Here is a 21,231-nt window from a genome sequence, read left to right as displayed (position 1 = left end):
ATACAGAGGGAAAATGGGGGAATCATTCCTGGTGCTCACAAGAAGCTCAGAGACGACTTACTGGGTAGATGGATAGTGTGGATGGATGGATGTCAGGTTCCTCCAAGCTTGCACTTTGTTCCTGGGAGGATTGGCACTCTACCAGCCTCCTCCACCTCCCGGCCCCAGTCCTGACCCTCATCCGTCTGAAATTTTACCCACTACTCTGCTGTAAATTCCTTCCGGATCCTGACGGTGGGTCTGTTCTGCTCTTGAGAGTGGGCATCCTGTGAAGAGCATTCCTGTGGCGCAAGTGAGCCGCTGTCCTCTGCCAGATCTACCCAGGAGCCGGTTGCTCTGAGGGTGCCTGGCAGTGGGCACTGGGCTGCCTCGTCCTCTAAGAAGTCACCTCTGACTATACAGGGTCCCCGTTCTGAGAGGGGAGGCTAGAAGTCATCTTCAACCTGCTGAGCTCCAGCACAGCTATTGGAAGTGTTTGACGTGCTGTGTTTCTGAGGCAGGTGTGTGATACCAGACGCCACTAAGTCGCTTCTCTGTGAGAATGTGAAAAGGACAAACACGATGAGACACCAAATTGCAATGCTAAATGAATTATTCATGTGTCACAAAAAAGTGAATTCAATGTGGGTTTTTTGCTTTTTCCAGTAATGCCCATATTATTTCCATTAAAGCGCAGTCAAAGAAAGGGAAAAAAAATGTGTGCAACACTTAATCCCCAAAGGAAAAATAATCAAAGTATAATTTTTTCACTAAAATGCTACACTTTATGAGGGGTTTCTCGACTTTTTGTTTATTTATTTTTGTTGTCTGCTTAACACAAGTAATTTATTAATTAACACAAGTAATAGACAGATGGCAATTTTTTATTTCAGATTAAGATATAGCCATGACTTTAGCAAATGTTTATAGTCAAGACTTTTAAATATATAAGTGGACACTAGTATCTTTTCTTTTTTTCTGAAATAATTTCATACTGACAGAAAAGTTGCAAAAATCGTCCAAAGAACTCCCAGGTACCCTTTGCCCAGCTTACCAATACTGAATATTTTGCCAAATGAGGGTTTTTATTTTTGAAATAATTTCAGACTTACACAAAAGTTGCAAGATAGTGCAGAGAATTCCTGTATACTTGCCTCCAGTTCCCCTCAATCTTAAGAGTTTACAATACTTGCTTTACACATCTCTCTATACGCCTATCATTTTTTCTGAGAAATTTGCAAGTATGTTACAGGCATAATGTTCTTTTATGCCTAAATGAACTACGTGTATTTTCTAATAACAAGTTCAACTATGAAAGTCAAGAAATTAACATGGTCATTGTTGCAATATTATCTTCTATAGACCTTACTCAAATTTTGCCTGTTCTTTCTTTTTTTTTCCTTTTTTTTTTTTTCTTTTTTGAGACAGAGTCTTGCTCTGTTGGCCAGGCTGGAGTTCAGTGGTGCAATCTCAGCTCACTGCAACCTCCGCCTCCCCGGCTCAAGCAATTTTCCTGCCTCAGCCTCCCAAGAAGCTGGGATTACAGGCTTATGCCACCACGCCTGACTAATTTTTGTATTTTTAGTAGAAACGGGGTTTCACCATGTTGGCTGGGGTTGGCCTGACCTCAGATAATTTGCCCACCTCGGCCTCCCAAATTGCTGGGATTACAGCCACCGTGCCCAGCCTCCCTGTTCTTTCAATGTTGTCCTTTAAACCCAAAGAAAAAGACATTCAAATCCAAGATTTTAAGATTCCACATTGCATTTTCTTGTCATGCCTCTTTAGTCTTCTTTGGTCTGAAACAATCTCTCTGTCTCTCCTTGTTTTTCATGACTGGTGTCTTTGCAGAGTACAGGGCAATCTGTCAATTTGAATTTGTTGGATAATTCCTTATGATTGGGTTCCAGTTATGCATTTTTCTGGAAACACCCAGAAGTATCTCTGTGCTTTTTTAGTACATTGGGTCAGGGGGCCCACGGTATCCATTACTGGTGACAGTAGCTTTGATCATTTGATTTGGTGTCTGGAAAGTTTCTCACTGCCCAAGTGACAATGTTGCTTTGTAATTAATGAGCATCTTGTAGGGAAGTAGAGTGAGACCATGTGAAAATCTTGCTTTTCATTAGTCATTCACCAACTCATTTTAGCATTCTTTGACAGTTGTCACCCATAGTTCCCTCTATGTTTATTAGTTAACATTCCACTATGAGGAAGAGTTTTTCCTTCTCCTGTATTTATTTATTTTTATCATGTATTACTTTATTTCAGGTTGGACCGTTGCTTTTTATTTATTCAGGGAGTAACTGACAGTATTTATTGAGTGTTTATGATGCTTACCCTGTTCCAGATTTGACTGCAAAAGTCCCTTCAAGTTGGCTTCGGTGTCTTTTGGACATAGCACATCTTTCTTCAGCTGCCTTTTATTGCATTTTCTGGCACAGCTGTTCCAGGTGCATCTTGTTCATTGCCAGCCCCAGCCTTGAAATCAGCTGTTTCTCCAAGGATCCTTGGTTTCTTTCATTGGACAATGGTATTTAGAAAACACAAACTGGGTGCTAGGTGTGCTCATTGCTACTTGGGATTCACTGTTTTTAGGCCTTCTTAGCAGACTGTAAGGGGAAAAGTATGTATGCATAAATATCCATATATATAGAAAACAACACATTTGTATTTTTCTGTCTATAGAAATGATAATCTATCCATATTCAGTTCCAATCCAGTCAGTTCATATTGGTGTCTCTCATTCTTGTTTAAGTTGCATTGCATTCCATTGTGTGGACATACCAGTTTATTTAACCAGTCTCCTTTGAATGAACATTTAGGTTGTTTCCACTATTTCTCAGTTACCTATAATGCTGCAGTGAGTAATAACCTTGTGCGTATGTGTTTTTATATTTTTGGGATGTGAATCTTCAGGATAAATGACTAGAACTAAGATAGCTAAACCAAAAACACATGTCAGTAATGTTGTTATATATTGACAATTTTTTCCCTAGAGACTGCACCAGTTTGCATTCCCATCAGCTTGTTTCCCTGAAGTCTCACTTAATAGTATCATTAATTTTGACTTGATCAGTGAGAAATGGTGACTTAGTGTAGTTTTCATTTTCCTCGCTCTAAGGATATGTGAAGTCAGGCAGTATTTCCACCTGGACACAGGAGAGACAAGCAGAGCACACGGGACATGAAACGTAAGGGAGTGCCCAGGCTCTGGCACTGGCTGTGTCCCTGCATGGCACTGGGAGTGAGATAGGTGATAATGAAGAGGACTGGATGACAGTAGGTGTCCTTATTCTCATTTTTACCTTTAAGCCAGCCCAAATCCACACTGCTAAAAACTAGCTTGGAGTGTGCATCTGAAAACAGTAAGAGCCATGGTGGGTTATGTGCTGAGTTCTTCATAAAAACAAAGTGGAGATAAGAAGATCTAAAAGGACAACCATTGTCTTAGGCAATAACATGCTGTATGTCGCTCTTCTGGGCAGAGAATTACCCATGCAAACAACGTACATTGTAAGCAGAGGTACTCATTTAGTAACTGGATCAACAGGCAATGATAACTTGACATTCAGCTGTGAAACCAGCCCTTCTGGATGGGTCATAGAAGGCTGCATCCCTGTTTATTTCCCAGTCATGTAGGTTGATGTGGGATAAGCTCGGTTTTGTTCAAGCAGGGAGAAGCGGTCTGGCTGCGGGCACCTCTCTGTCACACGCAAGCCATGCTCTCTTGCTCTCCACAGTCCTGTGTGTGTGTTGCTCACTCCCCAACCCCAGTTTTGCCTGCGCTGCTCTCCCTGCACCCAAGTCCTTTACCGAGTCTGCGGCCGCCAGACCCTTCTTCACAAAATCTGAAGTCCAGTGTACAAGACAAATTATATCCACGCTGTGAAAATAAAAACATATGAGAATGAAAAAACAGTATCATAGCCAGCTTACAATGATGGCCTGCTGCATCTTGGCCACTTTGACCTGAATCACCCAGTGATCTTTCACACCAAGTCTTGGAAAGCTTTGGCCCATCCTGTCATTGAAGGCCAGGGTATGTAACTGTTCATTGCACCCATCTGTTTGGCAGCGGTGATGAGGTTCCTCATCCTGCATGATGTGTTCGTCATGTGTCTTTGTCTTCTCACCCCCTCTCAAGTGTCCCAGAGTCTCATGGTCGTGTTCCACATAGGGCTGCCCCAGGGCAGTACTGGGGGCATCCAGCAACCCCTAGTTCCTCCACAGGCACTGCAGCAGGTTCTCTCAGCTCCCCTTACCCCATACCTTTTCAGGGATGACCCTTGCCTGAGACACCCCTGGGCCTGAACTTTCTCTGAAGACCTGAAGTCTGCCCTGCAAAGGGTGGGAGAATCTCTGCCCTCAGGAGACCAGGGTCAGTTTATTCCAGAGGGATAACTCAGAATGCATCTTACACTGATTTCCTCGAGGTCCCAGCAGGAGCAGCCTCCAGGCTCCCACTTCTCCTCTTCTCCATCATCTTTGCTGAGATCACCTCCCAAGAAAGCAATTGCACCTGAATCCTTTACTCAAGCTCTGCTTCTGGGAGTACCTAAACTAAGACAAGTCCCAAGAGTACATTTGCTAGGCTGGGCACAGTGGCTCACACCTGTAATCCTAGCACCTTGGGAGGCCGAGGCAGGCAGATTGCCTGAGCTCAGGAGTTTGAGACCAGCCTGGGCAACATGGTGAAACCTTGTCTCTACTAAAAAATACAAAAAAAAAAAAAATTATCCAGGCGTGGTGGCATGCACCTGTAGTTCCAGCTACTCAGGAGGCTGAAGCAAGAGAATTGCTTCAACCCTGGAGGTGGCGGTTACAGTGAGCCAAGATCGCACTGCTGCATTCCAGCATGAGCGACAGAGCTAGACTCCGTCTCCAAAATAAAAAATAAATAAATATAGTGCGTTTGCTAAAGTTGCCCTCCCAGGCCACTGAGCACTTCCAGGCCACAGGAAGAACTTAGCCTGATGGGTGAACTCAATGAAGGAACTTCTTATCCTACTCTAACCATTGGATTAAATGCCTATAGCTAGTTAAAAAACAAGTATTTTGTTAATGCAGGAATATAGAAAACCAGTCCTCTAATATAATGATATGTCTTATCACATCATAAAACCTGAAGTCCAGTGTACAACACCATTACCTTCACAAAGACAAACCAGGAGCTACACACAGAGGTGAATCTTAATGAATTTCACTTCATTCGGCTCCTGCTTCCAGAACATTACAGGTCCCTAGGGCCATCGTTAGGTGCTAATCAGAAACTTCTCAGAGAAGAAATACATTTACACTTTACCCAGAACAAATAGCCATTAACAGAGACAGTTCTCTTTTGATAACTTCCCTTTGTGATGAATGAATGCTTGTCTTCCTGGAGCATGGCAGATATTGCCAGGGAAACCCTGGATGTACCTCCCCAGCCTCATCCCATTACTTCTGGTGAGGTTTTTGTCTGACACAAGTGAATGCAGAATGCAGCCTTACAAGGGCCTTCTTGCCAAAGTTTGCCTTCCAGGACCCCATCCCTGCCTCAAAGGGCCGAACGTTTTTGAAAGAGAGTTCGGGTCTCCCACTAAGCAAGTCTATTGATCATGGGAATTGAGTCTTCATGGGGATGTGCCAGGAGCTAAGACCTAAAGCACCCATCCCAAAGGAAGAAAACACAATTTAAAGAAATAGAATGGAGGTGATCCATTAAGGCAGGCCGGCCCAGCTTCAACCGTTCTGCCTATGCACACTGAACGCTCATTTATTTCCAGAGAGTCTGTTTGCAAATAATCTCCTTCAAATATTTGCAAGCATCTACTCTGGACCCAGAATCAAATTGGGGGCCTCCAAAAGAGAAAAGGTCAGTCCCAACCTGTAAGGCTGCAGCGCAGTGCACACCTCATTTACAGCAGACAGGCCCCAAAAGCGCACAATGGAACTTCATATCATTTCTTCTAGGACATGCAAGGCACTTGGGTTTTATTTGATTTCTCTTGCGAGATTAATATATTTTTCTGTACAGAAAAGTTTCATGTTTTATGCACCTAACTGGATTATTTTCTTCTAAAAATACCTCCTTCCTCAAAGAATATAAAATGATTTAGGAATATTGGGCTAGAAACTACTAGGAGGAAAAATCTGTTTACTTCTGAATGATACATTGACTCGCTCATTTTTGAACATTATACATTAATTTATTTATTTTAGCTGAGATCCATTTGTTTTAGAAAAGATTGCCTGGGAAGCCAGCATGCAAAACAGGAAAAGTCTGAGCTGTCTGGGCCTGGGCAGATTCAGGGACTCTAAGGCATCCATGCCACACCCCCCACCACCACTTGCCCCTTCACGGAAGCCCCAGGCCCTAAAGAGCACAGTGAGAAACCACTGCATCGGCGACAGAATGAAAGTCCCTCTCCTTCAGTGACACATGGCATCTCCACCCACATTGTCTTGTGCTCCGTGACATCCCTCAAAAACCAAATGGAGACCAAATGGCTAGACCAGGCCCACCACTGATGGCAGAGGGCATGCTTTCCCCATTTTCAGGGGCACAGAGGGTACATATATCCTTGTGACAACAGCAAAATCAAATATGTTGCAATTCGAAATACATATTTTCTAGAAAATCTGGTGGTTTTGTTGGTTGAATTATCTGGTTAATGAAGCTCTGATTAACAAAGAATAACTGAATTCTCCGATTTTAGGAATTAGAATAAAGAGTGAAGTACAGTTGACATTTTAACGACACTACCCATTATTTCATTTTTTTACTATGATTCCGAGCTCTAGTTTGGGGCTGATGATTGTTGAGCGTTTCTGCTGTACCTGCTTTGGGCTGTTGCGATGTGTGACGGAAGACAGTTGATCGGGGGTCACGTGCCCCTGGCATCACATACCTGGAAGGGGCTGGGTCAAGGCGGGGCTCTGAGATCTGCTTTGCCCCTTGTCATGGTTGACTCCTGAGTTGTGAACTCATAGGCGTCTGAGCACTGGGCGCAGATGGGAAGGGAGTCACAGACATGCACTCTAGCCATGTGCTGAAGAGTAATGACCACCCCAGTCCCTGGACTCTCCAGCCCTGACCCCAAGCTAGGCACTGGCTCTCAACCCATAGCAGTGCCTCAGGCCCTGACACCTCTGTGGCCCCCCATCTCCTCCTCCCCATCCCATCTCTTTCAGCAATCCAGCACAGACGTCCCTAAGGATTCCCAAATCCTCACTTCTGTTGAGAAAGCCATGGATCCCTTCCCAGCCCCTTCCCCAGTTCTCCACCTGACCCATCCAAATGAAACAACCTGCTCAGCAGACATGCTTTGTAAAAGGCAGTTTTAAAGTGGCAGAGTTTTGTTAGTTTGCTCTTGCTTGTTTCACGCCAGTATGTGAAATATCCTCTTTCCTCAAAAAAACTACTATCTAGTAGGAAAAACTAAAAGTGTGACAGCATATACCCAAAATGATTGGTCAGTAATTTAGGGCAATGTGTGTTCAGACATGAAAACATGGCTTCCTAGGGCTCTGCACTCTGAAAGCCCCAGATCTCCATACAGCTGTGTACTTATGAGCCCTGTGTGCATCGCACATCAGGGGTCCTCAGGAGATGTCTGTGGTTTTTCTGTGACCTGACTTCGCGTAAAGGAGAGAACAGGAGACCTCAAGATGTTGAAGAAGGCTGGTGCAGAGAGGATGGTTTGACATGGGCAGAAGGGTCAGTCTTCTACAGCCAGGCAGCCAACGGAAAACCCTTGAGTGGACCCAAATGGACCTCTGGGGCTTGCCCCGATGGTGCAGGTGCAGGAAGATGGCCCCAGCACTGGCCCTGCAAGGTCTCCATGGCTCACATCTCAGACACCAGCCTCACCCATGTGGCTCACGAAGAGTCATTTCCTTCTGTGGGAGTGGAAGCTTTTGCCTGAAGGCCTCAAAGGCAGCCGGGTCCACTTCCACACACCTGTGATGTGGACCGAGGGTGTCTCGCTCCAAGCTGTCTGCCAAGACCAGAGAACATGAGTGCACCTTCCGTAGATTCAGGGGGCTTGAGCTGTGTCATCCGCCTACAGTTTTCCCAGGTGCTGTCCTTGGCTCTGTCCTCAGTTGCCCTGGAGCCACCATAAATAAGACAGCCTTGACCGTAGCCAAGTCATCATTCTCACCCAACCTTGAAACGCTTCTCTGTGGGCACGTGTAAATGATGGTGAAGATGTATGCCCAGGAGAGCGTAGGAAGGCATTTCAGAGGGTGAAGAGAGGATCAGAGGTTAGGCAGCCGGGCTGAATGCAGAGTCTTCTCCGGCAATGATAGGCCCAGGAAGGTGGAGCTGCTGGTGAATCCACTGTCCTCTGTACAAATTGTAGGGGCTTCACCATTTTAGTGAGTGTTGTTCATATTGGGTCAGGCCACAGGCGAATCCCTCATTCATTCAGCAAATGTGCATGAGTCCTACTATGTGCCAGGCACTGTTCTGGGCACTTAGAATACAGCTTTGGATAAAATGTGCAGATTTCTGCCCTTCTGGTGCTTAGAAGGGAGTCAGGGACCGTGTGCGGTGGCTCACAGCTGCAATCCCAACACTTTGGGAGGCCCAGGCAGGCGGATCACTTGAGGTCAGGAGTTTGAGACCAGCCTGGCTAACATGGTGAAACCCCATCTCTACTAAAAATACAAAAATTAGCCAGGCACGATGGGGCACACCTGTAATCCCAGCTACTCCGGAGACTGAGGCAGAAGAATCACTTGAACCAGGGAGGCAGAGGTTGCAGTGAGCCCCAGTCGCACCACTGCACTCCAGCTGGGAGACAGTGCAAGACTCTGTCTCAAAAAATAAAAATAAAAATAAAAAAAGAGGAAAAGGAAGGGAGTCAGAAAGTAGACAAATCAGTATCATGTGAGTGCAGAGAAGCCCCTAGCAGGCTGGGAATAGAGGGACTGGGAAGGTGGTGGCAGCTTTGCAGCTATGTAGGGAAGGCTCTGATGAGAAGTGGCATTTGAGCAAAAGCCCCAAATGAAGTGGGCAAGCTAGGCACATGTGCATCCTGGCTTAGCGGACGGCAAGTGCACAGGCTCTGATGCAGGCAGGGCACACACACACGGGAAGAGCAGCAGGGAGCTCCCTGCAGGTGGAAGACGCCAAGCCCAGAGTAAAAAGGATCAGATCCCATGAGACAGCTGTCGGTGCAAGGTCAGAGATCACCAGATCCTCACGTTTGTGCCTTTCCACAATGTCAGGCATTTTATTGATGCTGCATTCTCCATCATAAAGGCCACGGGCTCTCTGGAGTTCCCAGGAGGCATTCTCCTTAGTGCTTCCCCTTGCCTCGAGAGTGAGAGTGGCAGGCACGCAGGCTTGAGCTGAACCACCTGTCAGTCAGTATTGCAAACCATGTATCACAGTATATTTAATCAACAAATTAATGTTATAGATTAAACATTCCACAACAAACTAAGTAACATTTAACATCAAGGGAAAAGGGATAGGAAAAGGAGTTCGTGTGCCAGTCCAGGGAGAGTGACGAGAATGAAAAGAATATGCTGGCCTGGCCCGGGGGCTCTGTCAGTGGTCAGTGTCTTTCAAGGAAGAGTCTTTGCTGTGGGCGGAGCCTGCAACAGCAGATACTGGGCCCTTATCACAAGTGATGGCAAGTTGGTGTCTGTTAAAATGACTGTTTTTGAGCTGCTGAAGTCTTACTCTTTTTATGGCTGCAGAGTCCTCTGGTGAGGACTAATAGTACAGAATGTGCTTGATTAAATCCTTGTCTGGTTGGGTGCAGCCTTTATTGATCAGGCAAAAAAACTCTGGTCTCTGTTGAACAGGTGCCCTATGAAATATAAGATGGAGTCTTTTTCTAAGATGGAGTCACTAATGTCAAAGGTGCTCTACACAATGGCACGGTCCAATAGGACCTTCTGAGGTGGTGGAAACGTTCTGCATCTGTGCTGTCCCATGTGACAGGCATAGGGCTCACGTGGCTTCTGAGCATGTGGTGTCACCGAGGGACCAGTGTTGGTTGTGTGTACTTGGGAGCACTTTAAGTGGACACAGCTCCACATGGCCAATGGCTGCTGGGCTCCTCAGGGCAGATGTAGCCACTGGGACCGCCACCTTTGGATGGTGCCTGAGATGCTCACCAGAGTCGGTGAGCACAGAGAAGTGGGCCATGGGCGGGATTCAGCTTCCCACTCCTGAAACAGGCGCCTCACACTCTTGCTCACAAAGCTGCCAGGAATGCTGAACATTGTGATATGCAAACATTTGGTGTCATGACCTGTGCTATGATTATTTTGTTAAAATATCCCCAGGAAGAAAACCCCGAGGGGACTGAGCATCCTCTCTCTCCGTGGAGGTAAGGAAAACAGGGCTGGAACAGGCAGGCAACACAGTAGAATTGGTGGCCCTGGAGGGCACCCACCTTTCTCTGCCTTGGCTTTAGCTCAAAAATGTGGGACCTCTGCATGAACTGCAGACTCCTTTGGAATGTTTTCAGTCCGCAGAGGTACCGATTAAATGACCCATGAAGAGAATTCTTTAAAACAGCTGCAGTGCATGATGAGTCTTTCCTGGTGTTAGGGATTGTATGTATTTCTCTGCTTGGCTTGTTGGTATCCATGTGGCCTCTCCTAGGCCAGCCGCATCTCCTCTCCTTTCTCTCGGGTGGCATGATGTCCACGACCACTTATACCCCAGGACACTCCTGGCAGAAGAGGGAACAAAGAAAAGAGCTGGGGTGTTTTTGTCTACCCTATAATTTGTCTGAATTTGGTTGTTTAGTTGTTTGTTTGTTTGTTGAGATGGAGCCTCACTCTCTCGCCCGGACTAGAGTGCAGTGATGCGATCTTGGCTCACTGCAACCTCCACTTCCTGGGTTCAAGCAATCTTCTGCCTTAGCCTGCCGAGTAACTGAGACTACAGGCACGCACCACGAAGCTCTGCTATTTTTTTTTTTTTTTTTTTTTTTTTTAGTAGAGACAGGGTTTCACCATGTTGGCCAGGCGGGTCTCGAACTCCTGACCTCAAGTGATCCTTCCACCTCAGCCTCCCAAAGTGCTGAGATAACAGGTGTGAACCACCATGCCCAGCCCTGAGTTTTTAAAATCTATTTCAATCAAAGTTGACAAATTATTTTGGTGTCATCTAGCCTCAGCTTGGTAATTTACAGAGTGTGATTCTTTTATGCTTCTAAATTAAAATCTGTGAAGATTTTGGGGGAGTGCCCTGAAAGCTAAATCTTTGCTTCTTGGGGTAATGCTAAAGTTATTTCTAAAGATGGAAGGCAATGCTTCCATATGCCTATATGGTCTGGGGCAACGGTTCCCCAAGCATTGACTAAGATCAGGAAAACCTCACTGTTGCCACAGGCCTCTTTCCATCACCACCATGAGACAGACTTAGCAAGAAGCAGAATCATCAGAGTCCCTGGCAGGGAGAGGGGAGGAAGACAACTCATCTTCTCATGAGAAGCAATGGAGGCAAAGTGGGGTTTGTGTGCAGCCAAAGCAGCCATGTGCAAACCCAGCACACAGCTCAGAGCCCTAGGTGAGCAGTTGGCATCAGAGATTCCAGACTCCAGCAGCCACTCACAGGATGATTTGTGAGTGGACGTGTTTTAACCTCTTGGAGTCTCAGCTTTGTCCTTTGTAAAACAGAAATGACAATGACGATAAAGATAGTAATAACACCATTTGTAAACTAAAAATAAAGAAACTAAAAAATAAATAAACACAGACAGACTTTGTGGTTTTGTGCAAGGATACGTCGGGACCCATGACTGCTGCGCTCCCTGAGGTCAAGGGCTGAGCTGCGCACTGGAGAAATGGCCGTTTCCCAGCTTGGCTCTGCCGCTCTCGGGTCTTGGACATGGGTTAGTTTGTCACAGGTTGAACCTCCTGAGCATCTCCTGCAGAGACAGCCCCTTCTGAAGCTCAGCAGTTCCAAAATCAGCTCCCTGACACCCCCAAAGCCACATGTTTTCAGTGAGGGATGGAGAGTGGAGTCGACAGGGCCATGTGTGATGAGGTGCAGCTGGGCAGATACCCAGATTCCATGGGGCATGCCTTCCACACTGCACAGCCTTCATGCTGCATGCAATTCATACTGCACACCCTCCCCACTGCACAGCCTCCATGCTGCATGTCATTCATACTGCACGTGCTTCCCCCCGGACATCCTCCACACTGCACAGCCTCCATGCTGCATGTCCTCCCCCCTGCACATCCTCTCCACTGCATTTCCTCCATGTTGCACGTGCTCCATGTTGTACATCCTCCCACCTGGACATCCTCCCCACTGTACGTCCTTCCCCCTGCACATCCTCCCCACTGCAGGTCCTTACCCCTGTGCACCCTCCCCACTGCAGGTCCTCACCCCTGCAAGTCCTCCCAACTGCATAGCCTCCTCCCTTCACGTCCTCCCCACTGCATGTCCTTCCACCTGTACATCCTCCCCACTGCACGTCCTCCCACCTGCATGTCCTCCCTGCTGTACATCCTCCCTGCTGCACATCCTCCCCACTGCACAGTCTCCATATTGCATGTACATCCTCCCTGCTTCACAGCCTCCCTCCTTCACGTCCTCCCCCCTGCACATCCTCCCCACTGCATGTCCTCCCCCTTCACATCCTCCCTGCTGCACTCCCTTCCCACTGCACTTCCTTCACATTACAAGTCCTCCCTGCTGCACGTCCACCCCCTGCACATCCTCCCCACTGCACGTCCTCCCCACTACACCTCCTCCCCCCTTCACATACTTCCCACTGCATGGCCTCCCCCTTCACATCCTCCCCATTGCACGTCCTCCCCCATGCATGCTCTCTGCACTGCACAACCTCCCCCCTGCATGGCCTCCCCTTGCATGACCTCCCCCCACATGACCTCCCCCCCCATGTCCTCCCCTCTGCATGTCCTCCCCACTGCACATCCTCCTCCCTGCACGTCCTCCCCACTCCACGTCCTCCTGCTGCATGTCCCCCACACGTCCTCCCCACTTCACGTCCTCCCCACTTCATGTCCTCCCCACTGCATGTTCTCCCCGCTACACATCCTTCCCCCTGCACATCCTCACCCCTTTACGTCCCTCCCCCGCACGTCCTCACCCCTGCACATCCTCACCCCTGCACATCCTCTCCTCTGCACATCCTCCACGCGGCACACCCTTCCCACTGCTTATCCTTCCCACCCACCACTCGTCCTTACAGATTCCAGACTCCAGCACCCGAGGCTGGGAAGTGAGCATCTCCACCTGGACAGCCTGGGGCCTCACAACTCCCCCATGAATTATGCATCCCCGTGGGCTGTTCCACTTTTCTTCCCCCTTAGCCATAATGATGGCGATTTTCATATCCCCTTACTGTTCAGAGACCATATGGGGGCCAATGTGCAGAATAAAGAGAAGAGAAATTTCACAAGCATGGCTCTGTGGACAGAGGCTTTGCAGCCCCAGACACATGAAGCAGCCACCACAGTAGATGCAGTGACTCCTCCACCTGTGCCCGGCAGGAGAGGCAAGGCCAGGAGCTGGCCCTGTAGCCTGAGCAAGTCGCTTGCCCTGTTGGTGGAGTGGCACTTCAGATCCCTGCCCTGCAGGCTTGTTGGGGGGCGAGTAAACAGTGAGCCCAAGCTCCACGAGAGGTCACCTGGAAAGTCCCTATTGTTGGGCTGAGCCTATGAAAATGCAGTGTACCAGGGAGCCTCAGGTCTCACTGCAGCACCATGGCTGGCTGCACAGTGATTAGAGGCTCTGACTGGCAGTTTTACCTGTGTTTAACTAACAGAAATAGCAAAGGGGGCTGTGGTCACTTGTGGGCCTTCCCAGAGTCTATTAGTAAGGAGGAATGTCTGGGGGCGCTCAGACACCAGGGGTGAGCAGCGGGCTGGCATCCGCGCAAGTGCAGCACTCACAGGGTGGGCCCACCTGCACTTTTGTCTGGCTTCACAGGGTCTGTCCGGAAGCCCCCTAAAGAAATGGCACTGTCACTGCCTTACACTGCCACTGCATTCTCAAAGCGCTCCAGCTTGCGGCAGGGGGCCTCTGCTCAACAACCTTGGGCAGCTGGCAGAGAGCTAGGAAGCCAGGGCCTCCTCCAAGAGGAAACGAGCCACTACTCTTCTAGGAAACAATATCTGGAGTAAGATGGGCTTCAACTTTGTATAGGACAAATGCTTAGGCAGGGTGGCCCTGGTGTTTGGAGGAGTTGGTGTGAGCACTTCGTATTTTGATGAGGAAAGAGCCCAGCCAGTGGAATGACAGCCAGGAGGCACCCTCTGCACAAACACCAAGGCAGGGCCCAGCCAGTCAGCCTCCTGGGGACCCGTGTGTCCTTTGTGGGGAGGGTGAGGCCATGATTCTCTTTGCTAGGTCAGCATTGGAATCATCTGAGCTGCTTTTTAAAAATTACTGTGGAATTGGCCGGACGCGGTGGCTCACGCTTGTAATCCCAGCACTTTGGGAGGCTGAGGCGGGCGGCTTACAAGATCAGGAGATTGAGACCATCCTAGCTAACTTGGTGAAACCCCGTCTCTACTAAAAACACAAAAAAATTAGCCGGGCGTGGGGGCAGGCGCCTGTAGTCCCAGCTACTTGGGAGGCTGAGGCAAGAGAATGGCGTGAACCCGGGAGGCAGAGCGTGCAGTGAGCCGAGATCGCGCCACTGCACTCCAGCCTGGGTGACAGAGCAAGACTCCATCTCAAAAAAAAAAAATTACTGTGGAATCACAAACCACATGCCCCATGTTCTCACTTGTAAGTGGGAGCTGAATGATGAGGACCCACGGATGCAAAGAGAAGAATAGACACTGTGGTCTACCAGAGGTTGGAGGGTAGAAGGAGGGAAAGGAGCCGAAAGAATAACTACTGCAGACTAGGCTTATACCTGGGTGATGAAATAATCTGTGCACCAAACCCCCATGACATGAGTTTACCTATAAAACAAACCTGCACGCATACCCCTGAACCTAAAAAAAAAGTTTTAAAAAATATAGAATTAAAAAGTAAATTCCTGTACCCAGCTTCACCCTGATTCCCTGCTCCCAGCACACACCTTCTCCATCAGAACCTCTAGGAGAGTCTCACTCAGCCCCTGCCATCAGGCCACAGAGCAGAAGGGCACAGCTGAGCCTCACTAGGCTGTCCTCTGCTCCTCAGGAAGCTGCCCTCATGCTCCAGGTGGAAATCAGGCCCCACCTATGTCTTGACTCAGTTCAGAGTCAAGGGAAACTTAAAAGAGAGATTCAGGGGACAGTGTCCTCTGTTGATCCACATCAGCCTTGCCTCGTCCTTGTCCGCTAGTGAGAAGTCTCGGAATACAAAGAAAAACACGCCCGGGCTATGCCTTCTGAGAGCCTCCAGTCCATCCTCAGAACACACTGACAGTGCATGGTGGCAACAGGGCCAGTTCTGCAGGTGGCTTCCAGGCAGGCAGTCCCTGCGAAGTCCCCAGTCCCATCCTTTGTCCCCACCATCCAGGCACTCACATCCCAGTGATCTTAGAAATACTGCTTTCTGTAGGATTTCTTCTGCAACTGAATGACCCAAGAGGCCCGTACTTGGCATTATTATCTTCCTGTTCTTGGCAAGCATTTCCTTGGCCGGGCTGCCCTTCCTGGGAGGCTGTGTACTTACAGCAGTAACGATGGCTCAAACGACATCAGCAACTGCAGCTGCCTCCTGGGGAGGGCCTGCGCCTGCCAGGCATCATCCCACATCCCTGGACACCCCAGGATGACTCCTTTATTAATCTTTTCTCTTGTCCTGTCCTGCTGGTTCTCTCTTGCAGAGCGACTACTCGAGCGACACAGAGAGTGAGGACAATTTCCTCATGATGCCCCCGCGGGACCATTTGGGCCTCAGTGTCTTCTCCATGCTCTGCTGCTTCTGGCCTCTGGGCATCGCAGCCTTCTACTTGTCCCATGAGGTAAGGCCTCCTTGGTCTGTTGCACCTGATGTGCAAGTGTTGACAGGGCAGGGGTGAGGGCGACAATCCCAGCTGAGGAAGAGGAGAAGCGAGGAAGCCCAGACAGCTCCTGCTACAGCTGGGTCAGCCGTTGCCCAGTTGGAGGATAGGCTGGGAGAAGTCAGAGTCAGGGGACCCTGGGGGCCGGGTGGAGGCATTCGGGCTGCCTCACCCCAGATGCATCTGTGTCCTCGCAGAGGCGGGACTGCCTTCTGAAGAGGCTTCATGACCGAAGCGAGTGTCTGCTGGGTAGAAGGCACATGGCCTTTGGGAGGCTGTCCTTCATTTAGGTGCTGGGGTTGTGTGCATGGGGTGACCCTAGTGCCGGGAAACACCAGGCCCAGGTGGGCTACTTTTAACTTAATGAGAGAGGAGGAAAGAAGGGTTTTGATTTCCTTGCTAAAGAATCCTTCCTATAAAATAGATTCCAGTTCCACAGCAGCCCCCGTGTACCTGCCCCAGTTGAACACCCTGCTTGTGGAAATGGCACATCTCAGCATGACATCTGCCGTTCCTCCCCAACATAAGGCTTCTAAAGGTTTCGATTCCCAGCCTTTTTCACTACAGAGCATCCTGTTGGTTGCCCCTTATGCAACCCAGATTTTGAAAATATTGGAAATATTTTTCTCTAGCAAGTGCAGAGTATTCATTCAGAAATCAGCTATCTTCACATTTTTATTAATCAGAGAAAGACATTTCTACTTGCCAATTACAGAGTGAGCTGACGGCATTACCATGGCCCGCTGCTATCTGCCCAACCAAAACAGGGAGAAAGGGCACTCCTCTGCTGGCCCGGGGTGAGGGTGGTGCCGGGCGCCCATGGGGTGTTTTCAGGGAGGGCTGAAGATGCCTCGAAGGTACAGAGGGTCCCTCTCCAGCTTCTAGGGTTCGGGACCAGGGCTGCACACAACTGAGCCTGGCAGGTGCTTCTTCTGAAACAGATTGCCTAGCTGAGCCCAGCAGTTGCTTCTTGATGGCTTCTGTATTGGTTGGGTTTGTTGGACGAGTGAGAGGAGAATCCGCCCTGGCCTTATGGGGTTTCTGTTTTCCCCTGCACATCTTGAGTGGTGACTGGCCCCTCTTTCTGACATCCAAGGAGGAGCAGGGGAGAGTGGTGGGTGGCCTGTGGTCCTCCTGAGGGCAAGTGCTTCCTGACAGGGCACGAGAAGTTGGGCAGCCTTTGCAGGCAGGGGTGTAGCCGGAGGGGCACAGTGGGGAAATCTTTATCTGCTGGGGCTAGGCTGAACGGTTGTTCCAGACCCAGCTTTGATCTTGAGGGTCTGTCCGAGCTTCTCTTGTGACTTCGTCCCACGAATGCCACAGAACCCCTTCTCCATCAGCACAAGCATAGGGTGGGGAGCCTGACTCCTGGGTCTGGCAGGGCCTGGTGGCTGTGGAGTGGAGGCAGACGTGAGTGAACCCTGCTGCAGGATGAGGTCCCAGAGTGGGACACACAGGAGCTGGAGAAATGGGTGTGGGCACAGGCCCATGGTGGGCAGAGCCTGCCGTGCCACATAAACTGCACCCTGATGCTGCCAATAGACAAGAGCAGTCTTGCAAGGGAAGGATAGATTGGGCCCAGGAGCTGGACAGGTGACATCAAACGCGTCCCCGAAGCCTCCTTTGTACACCCCAGCCCTGCGTCATCTCCATATGGGGAAGAATAGGGACACACCCACCTTCATGGGGCCCAGCCACTGAGACATCCATGTAAAAGTGCCACAGAGTGCTGGGTGGAGGGAACCCTGGAGAGATGGCAAGGGGCCGCAGGGAGAGGCTGCCTACATGGCCAAAGGAGAGACCAGTCCTTTGTGGTGTCCATGGTCTCCGCTGCTCCGTGTGCTTGGATTGAAGCCCCAGTCTCTGGTGCAGGGCAAGGTATGGACAGCGTCTCTATTCCAAAAATCATCATTATAATGAAGAGCAAGGCTACAACTGCAGAGACTGTGTCTAGAGTCTTTCTCAGAAAGTAATTTTATGCTGAACACAGTAAGAGCCTCTCAGGCTTGGGTCTAAGAACTCATGGTGTTTGATGCGTTAGACAGTGTAGAGGATTTCTATTACTTGGTTAGCTGCAAATGGGAAATGTAGTTTCTATAGCGGCTTCTGATCACTTTTTTGAAGATGAAGTGGAAACATTTTGGGGGGTGGGTGTAGGTGTTGCCTTCACTATGGGCGTAGAGAGGAGCTTTCAGGGCCACTGACTGCAGCCTCCCTTTTCATTGCGCTTTGAGAATGGATTTCCCTGTGGTAGAACCACAACAGAGAAGAGGGGCTGACACTTTTATAAATATACCTGTGGAGGTGAGTCCCGTTTGCAGGGCCTGCTTCCGCATCCCTTTCCAATCAGAACTCCCTTCCCAGGCAGCTCCCCTTAGTCTGCAGTGGTGGTTCCGGGTGCTGCTGCAGATCCTGGAAACAAGCAGCCCTGCACAGGATGCCTCAGCCGGCTACCAGGCTGCTGAGCATTCCGTTTGCAGCCCACACTGCAGATGTGTGGTCTCCAGCAGGCCATCGTGGGGAAGCCGGCAGCTGCCAAGGAGAGAGAGTGCGGCACAGAATAGAACAGATGCAATCTGAGAATCCTTGCACTAAATTAAATCAGTACTTTCCTAAGCGAGGCCACCTGGGAGTGCAAAGCCCAGGACTGGAGAGGGGGAAGCCCGTAACCCTCTCTGCCGCAGTGGCCAGCACCTCCTGCCGCCTTGTTGGGTCAAGGGGATGATGCACCTGGGCGAAGAGCATGTTGGTGGAACCGAGGCTCTCCAGGCCCACAGTGCCATTCACGAGGAAATCTTTGACATCTAAGTGTGACTTTGGGTTTTCTTTCCCTTTTATCTCAGATCATATCACAGTATACTCTGACAGTCAGGCCGTGTCTGCTCATTGTCAAAATAACTGTTCAGTGAAGTCAAAGGAACATGCCAAGCCATTACAGAAAAACAAAACAGCATCTTATGATAGTTTGATTAAATTGGGCAGTAGAGAAAATGAGGGCAGCCATCTCTAGAATTATGCGCCTCCGATATGTTGTTCTGTCCTGTTGTAGTCTGGTCCCATTTAGCAGGCAGCTCTCCCATGCCTCTGTTTCCTGACGCGTGCAATGATGTTAACATGATTTCCAGGCTGTGCGGTTAGCTGAGGGTTAGAGATGTAAGGCCAGTGAAAGTCCCCAGGAGGCACCTGCAGAGCAACTGCTGCTGGTCGTGCCCGCTGGAAACCTGAGTTCCCCAGGTGCTGGGGGTCCAGAGGCCAAGGGATACCCGGAAAGACACAGACACCCCTTTTCCAGCAGATGTTGCTAATTCTAAAAGTATGTTTATGAACTAGCATAACAGTAGTAATTAAAGTGTTAGTGAGGTGGGTAACATTGGCTGACCTCCTACTGTGCGCCAGCTTCAGCGTTGGGGCCATGCACCCTTGCTTCCGGGGTGTGGTCCTGGACCCCCTACGCACTTGCTAGAAATGCACACTGTCTGTTCCACCACAGGCCTGCTCAGTCAGAGTCTCTTGGGCAAAGCCCAGGAATCTGCATTTTGAGGAGGCCTCCAGCTCCTCGTGGATGCGGCTGCCGTCACCTGGGAGGGGCGCTGCAGTCATGGCTGGGAATCTAATAAGCAGTGGGAAGCTGCAGGATGTCTTTTGGAAGAAATGACCCCCAGGCTTTGGTTGTGGTGTGAAAGGAAGACGGAAGGGAGGGATGCCCTGGGTTCTGATGTTGTTTGGGTGTGAGTAGTGCTGTCCTACATGCATGATCTCATAGGAGCTCCATGGCATGGGTACTGAAATCAGGGTTCAGTGAGGTTGAGTGGTGAGCCTAAAGCCGACATTGGTGAGCAGTAAGCCGGAGCTAGCAGGATGTGTGGGCTTGGAGGCACCTGCCTTCTCTGGGGGAGGCATCTGGCTTGTCCCTGAGCTGTGGGGTGGGGGTGGGTGGGCAGATGAGGGCAGCATGTTGTCTACAACTTCGTTTTGCTCAACAATGTTCCATCTGGTCCCCATTGCAAGCATGCTTTGTAAACCGGTTCATACAGAGGACGGTGTGGGTGTGTGTGATTATGGTGGTGTGGCTTCATCTAGGAACTGACATTTGTGAATGATACTGAGGATAGACATGAATCCCATAATTGGCTGAGTGGCTGCTGTCAGCTAGTTAATGCACACACTTTATCTTATTTAATCTTTGCAGTGAGTCCGGAAGGTGGAAAATTATTACCTCCAGTTTACAGATGAACAAAACTGAAGTTTCAAGGGATTTAATAAGTAACAGATATCACAGAGGTAGCAAGTATGGGCACATGAGGGAAATATTAATATTTCTAACCCTTAAAGCCATATTTTTTGCAATATAGCTTTGACTTTTATCTGTTTGCAAACAAAAATAGAACCACAGTCCTTGCTTTTAAATTCACCATCCCCCCACCCTGTTTGGAAAGGCTGGCAGGGGAGGAAAGCCTGTCTGAGCATGGTATGGCATTGGTCCTCATGGCACTTCACTCCATCCCATGTGATGGGGGCAGCCAGGGACTGAAGCCAGAGCCCTGCCCCAAAGGGTGCTCTGGGCCTGGACCTGCACCGGGCGGGCCCCAGGGTTCGTGTGTTGACTCTGCTGGCAGACGTCTTTGCATCCAAGCATTTATTATGTCTTGATCTAATTTCATTTCATAAAATGTTTCTTTCCTTTACTAACTGCAACATTATAACAATAATTAAATGAGAAAAGGGTATTAGGAAGCAGATTATGAATTTTATGAATAGTATCAGCAAAGGGAATTGGGCAAATTAGGGGAAAAAAGAGAATCTTTTTATGGTACTGAAAATCTAGAACAAGAGTACAACCTAGCTAATAGCAAAGCCCCTTGGAATCCATTCATTTACCCACTGATTAGTGAACACCTCCCACGTGTTCAGTAAGTGCCGCGCATGCAGCAGTGAACAGAGCAAACCAAATCCCTCTTCTCAGAGCTGACGTGCTCGTCGCCTGCCTCTCTTCCTTGCAACGTCAGCTTTACTTTTCTCCGTTTTACTCACTGGCTATTAGCTGCGGATAGACATGGGGAGTGTGGAGCTGGGAGAACCATTTTAAACAGGGTGGTCCTGGAGGGGCTCGCAGAAAGGATGGTGTCTTATGATGCAGCCTTGGGCTGAGCCAGGGGGAGCCCTTAGGGAGGAGCTTCCAGACAGAGAGGCCGGCAGTGCTGAGACCCTGTGGGGCACACGTGGGGCAGGTGGGGCCGGCGTGGCCGAGCGGGGGGCCGAGGGTGTGGAGCTAGGAATGGGGGTAGGGGGTAAATAACAAGGTGGGACCAACATGGGC

At 49.3% G+C, this 21,231-nt stretch overlaps 1 protein-coding gene across 4 annotated transcripts in view; it reads left to right on the top strand.

The window, feature by feature from the left end:
* SYNDIG1 (synapse differentiation inducing 1) overlaps nt 1-21,231 on the top strand; it is a 195,665-nt gene that overhangs the window by 98,367 nt on the left and 76,067 nt on the right. For all 4 annotated transcript variants that reach the window (XM_073009105.1, XM_073009111.1, XM_073009110.1 and 1 more), the window contains exon 3: nt 15,738-15,875. In XM_073009105.1, coding sequence (XP_072865206.1) covers nt 15,738-15,875 — 138 coding nt within the window. The remainder of the gene's footprint in view (nt 1-15,737; nt 15,876-21,231) is intronic.

This window comes from Chlorocebus sabaeus, chromosome 2 (genome assembly GCF_047675955.1).
Source record: "Chlorocebus sabaeus isolate Y175 chromosome 2, mChlSab1.0.hap1, whole genome shotgun sequence".
NCBI classification, from domain to species: domain Eukaryota; kingdom Metazoa; phylum Chordata; class Mammalia; order Primates; family Cercopithecidae; genus Chlorocebus; species Chlorocebus sabaeus.
Note: the sequence above shows the minus strand (reverse complement) of the source record. Positions and strands in the feature narration are given on the sequence as shown.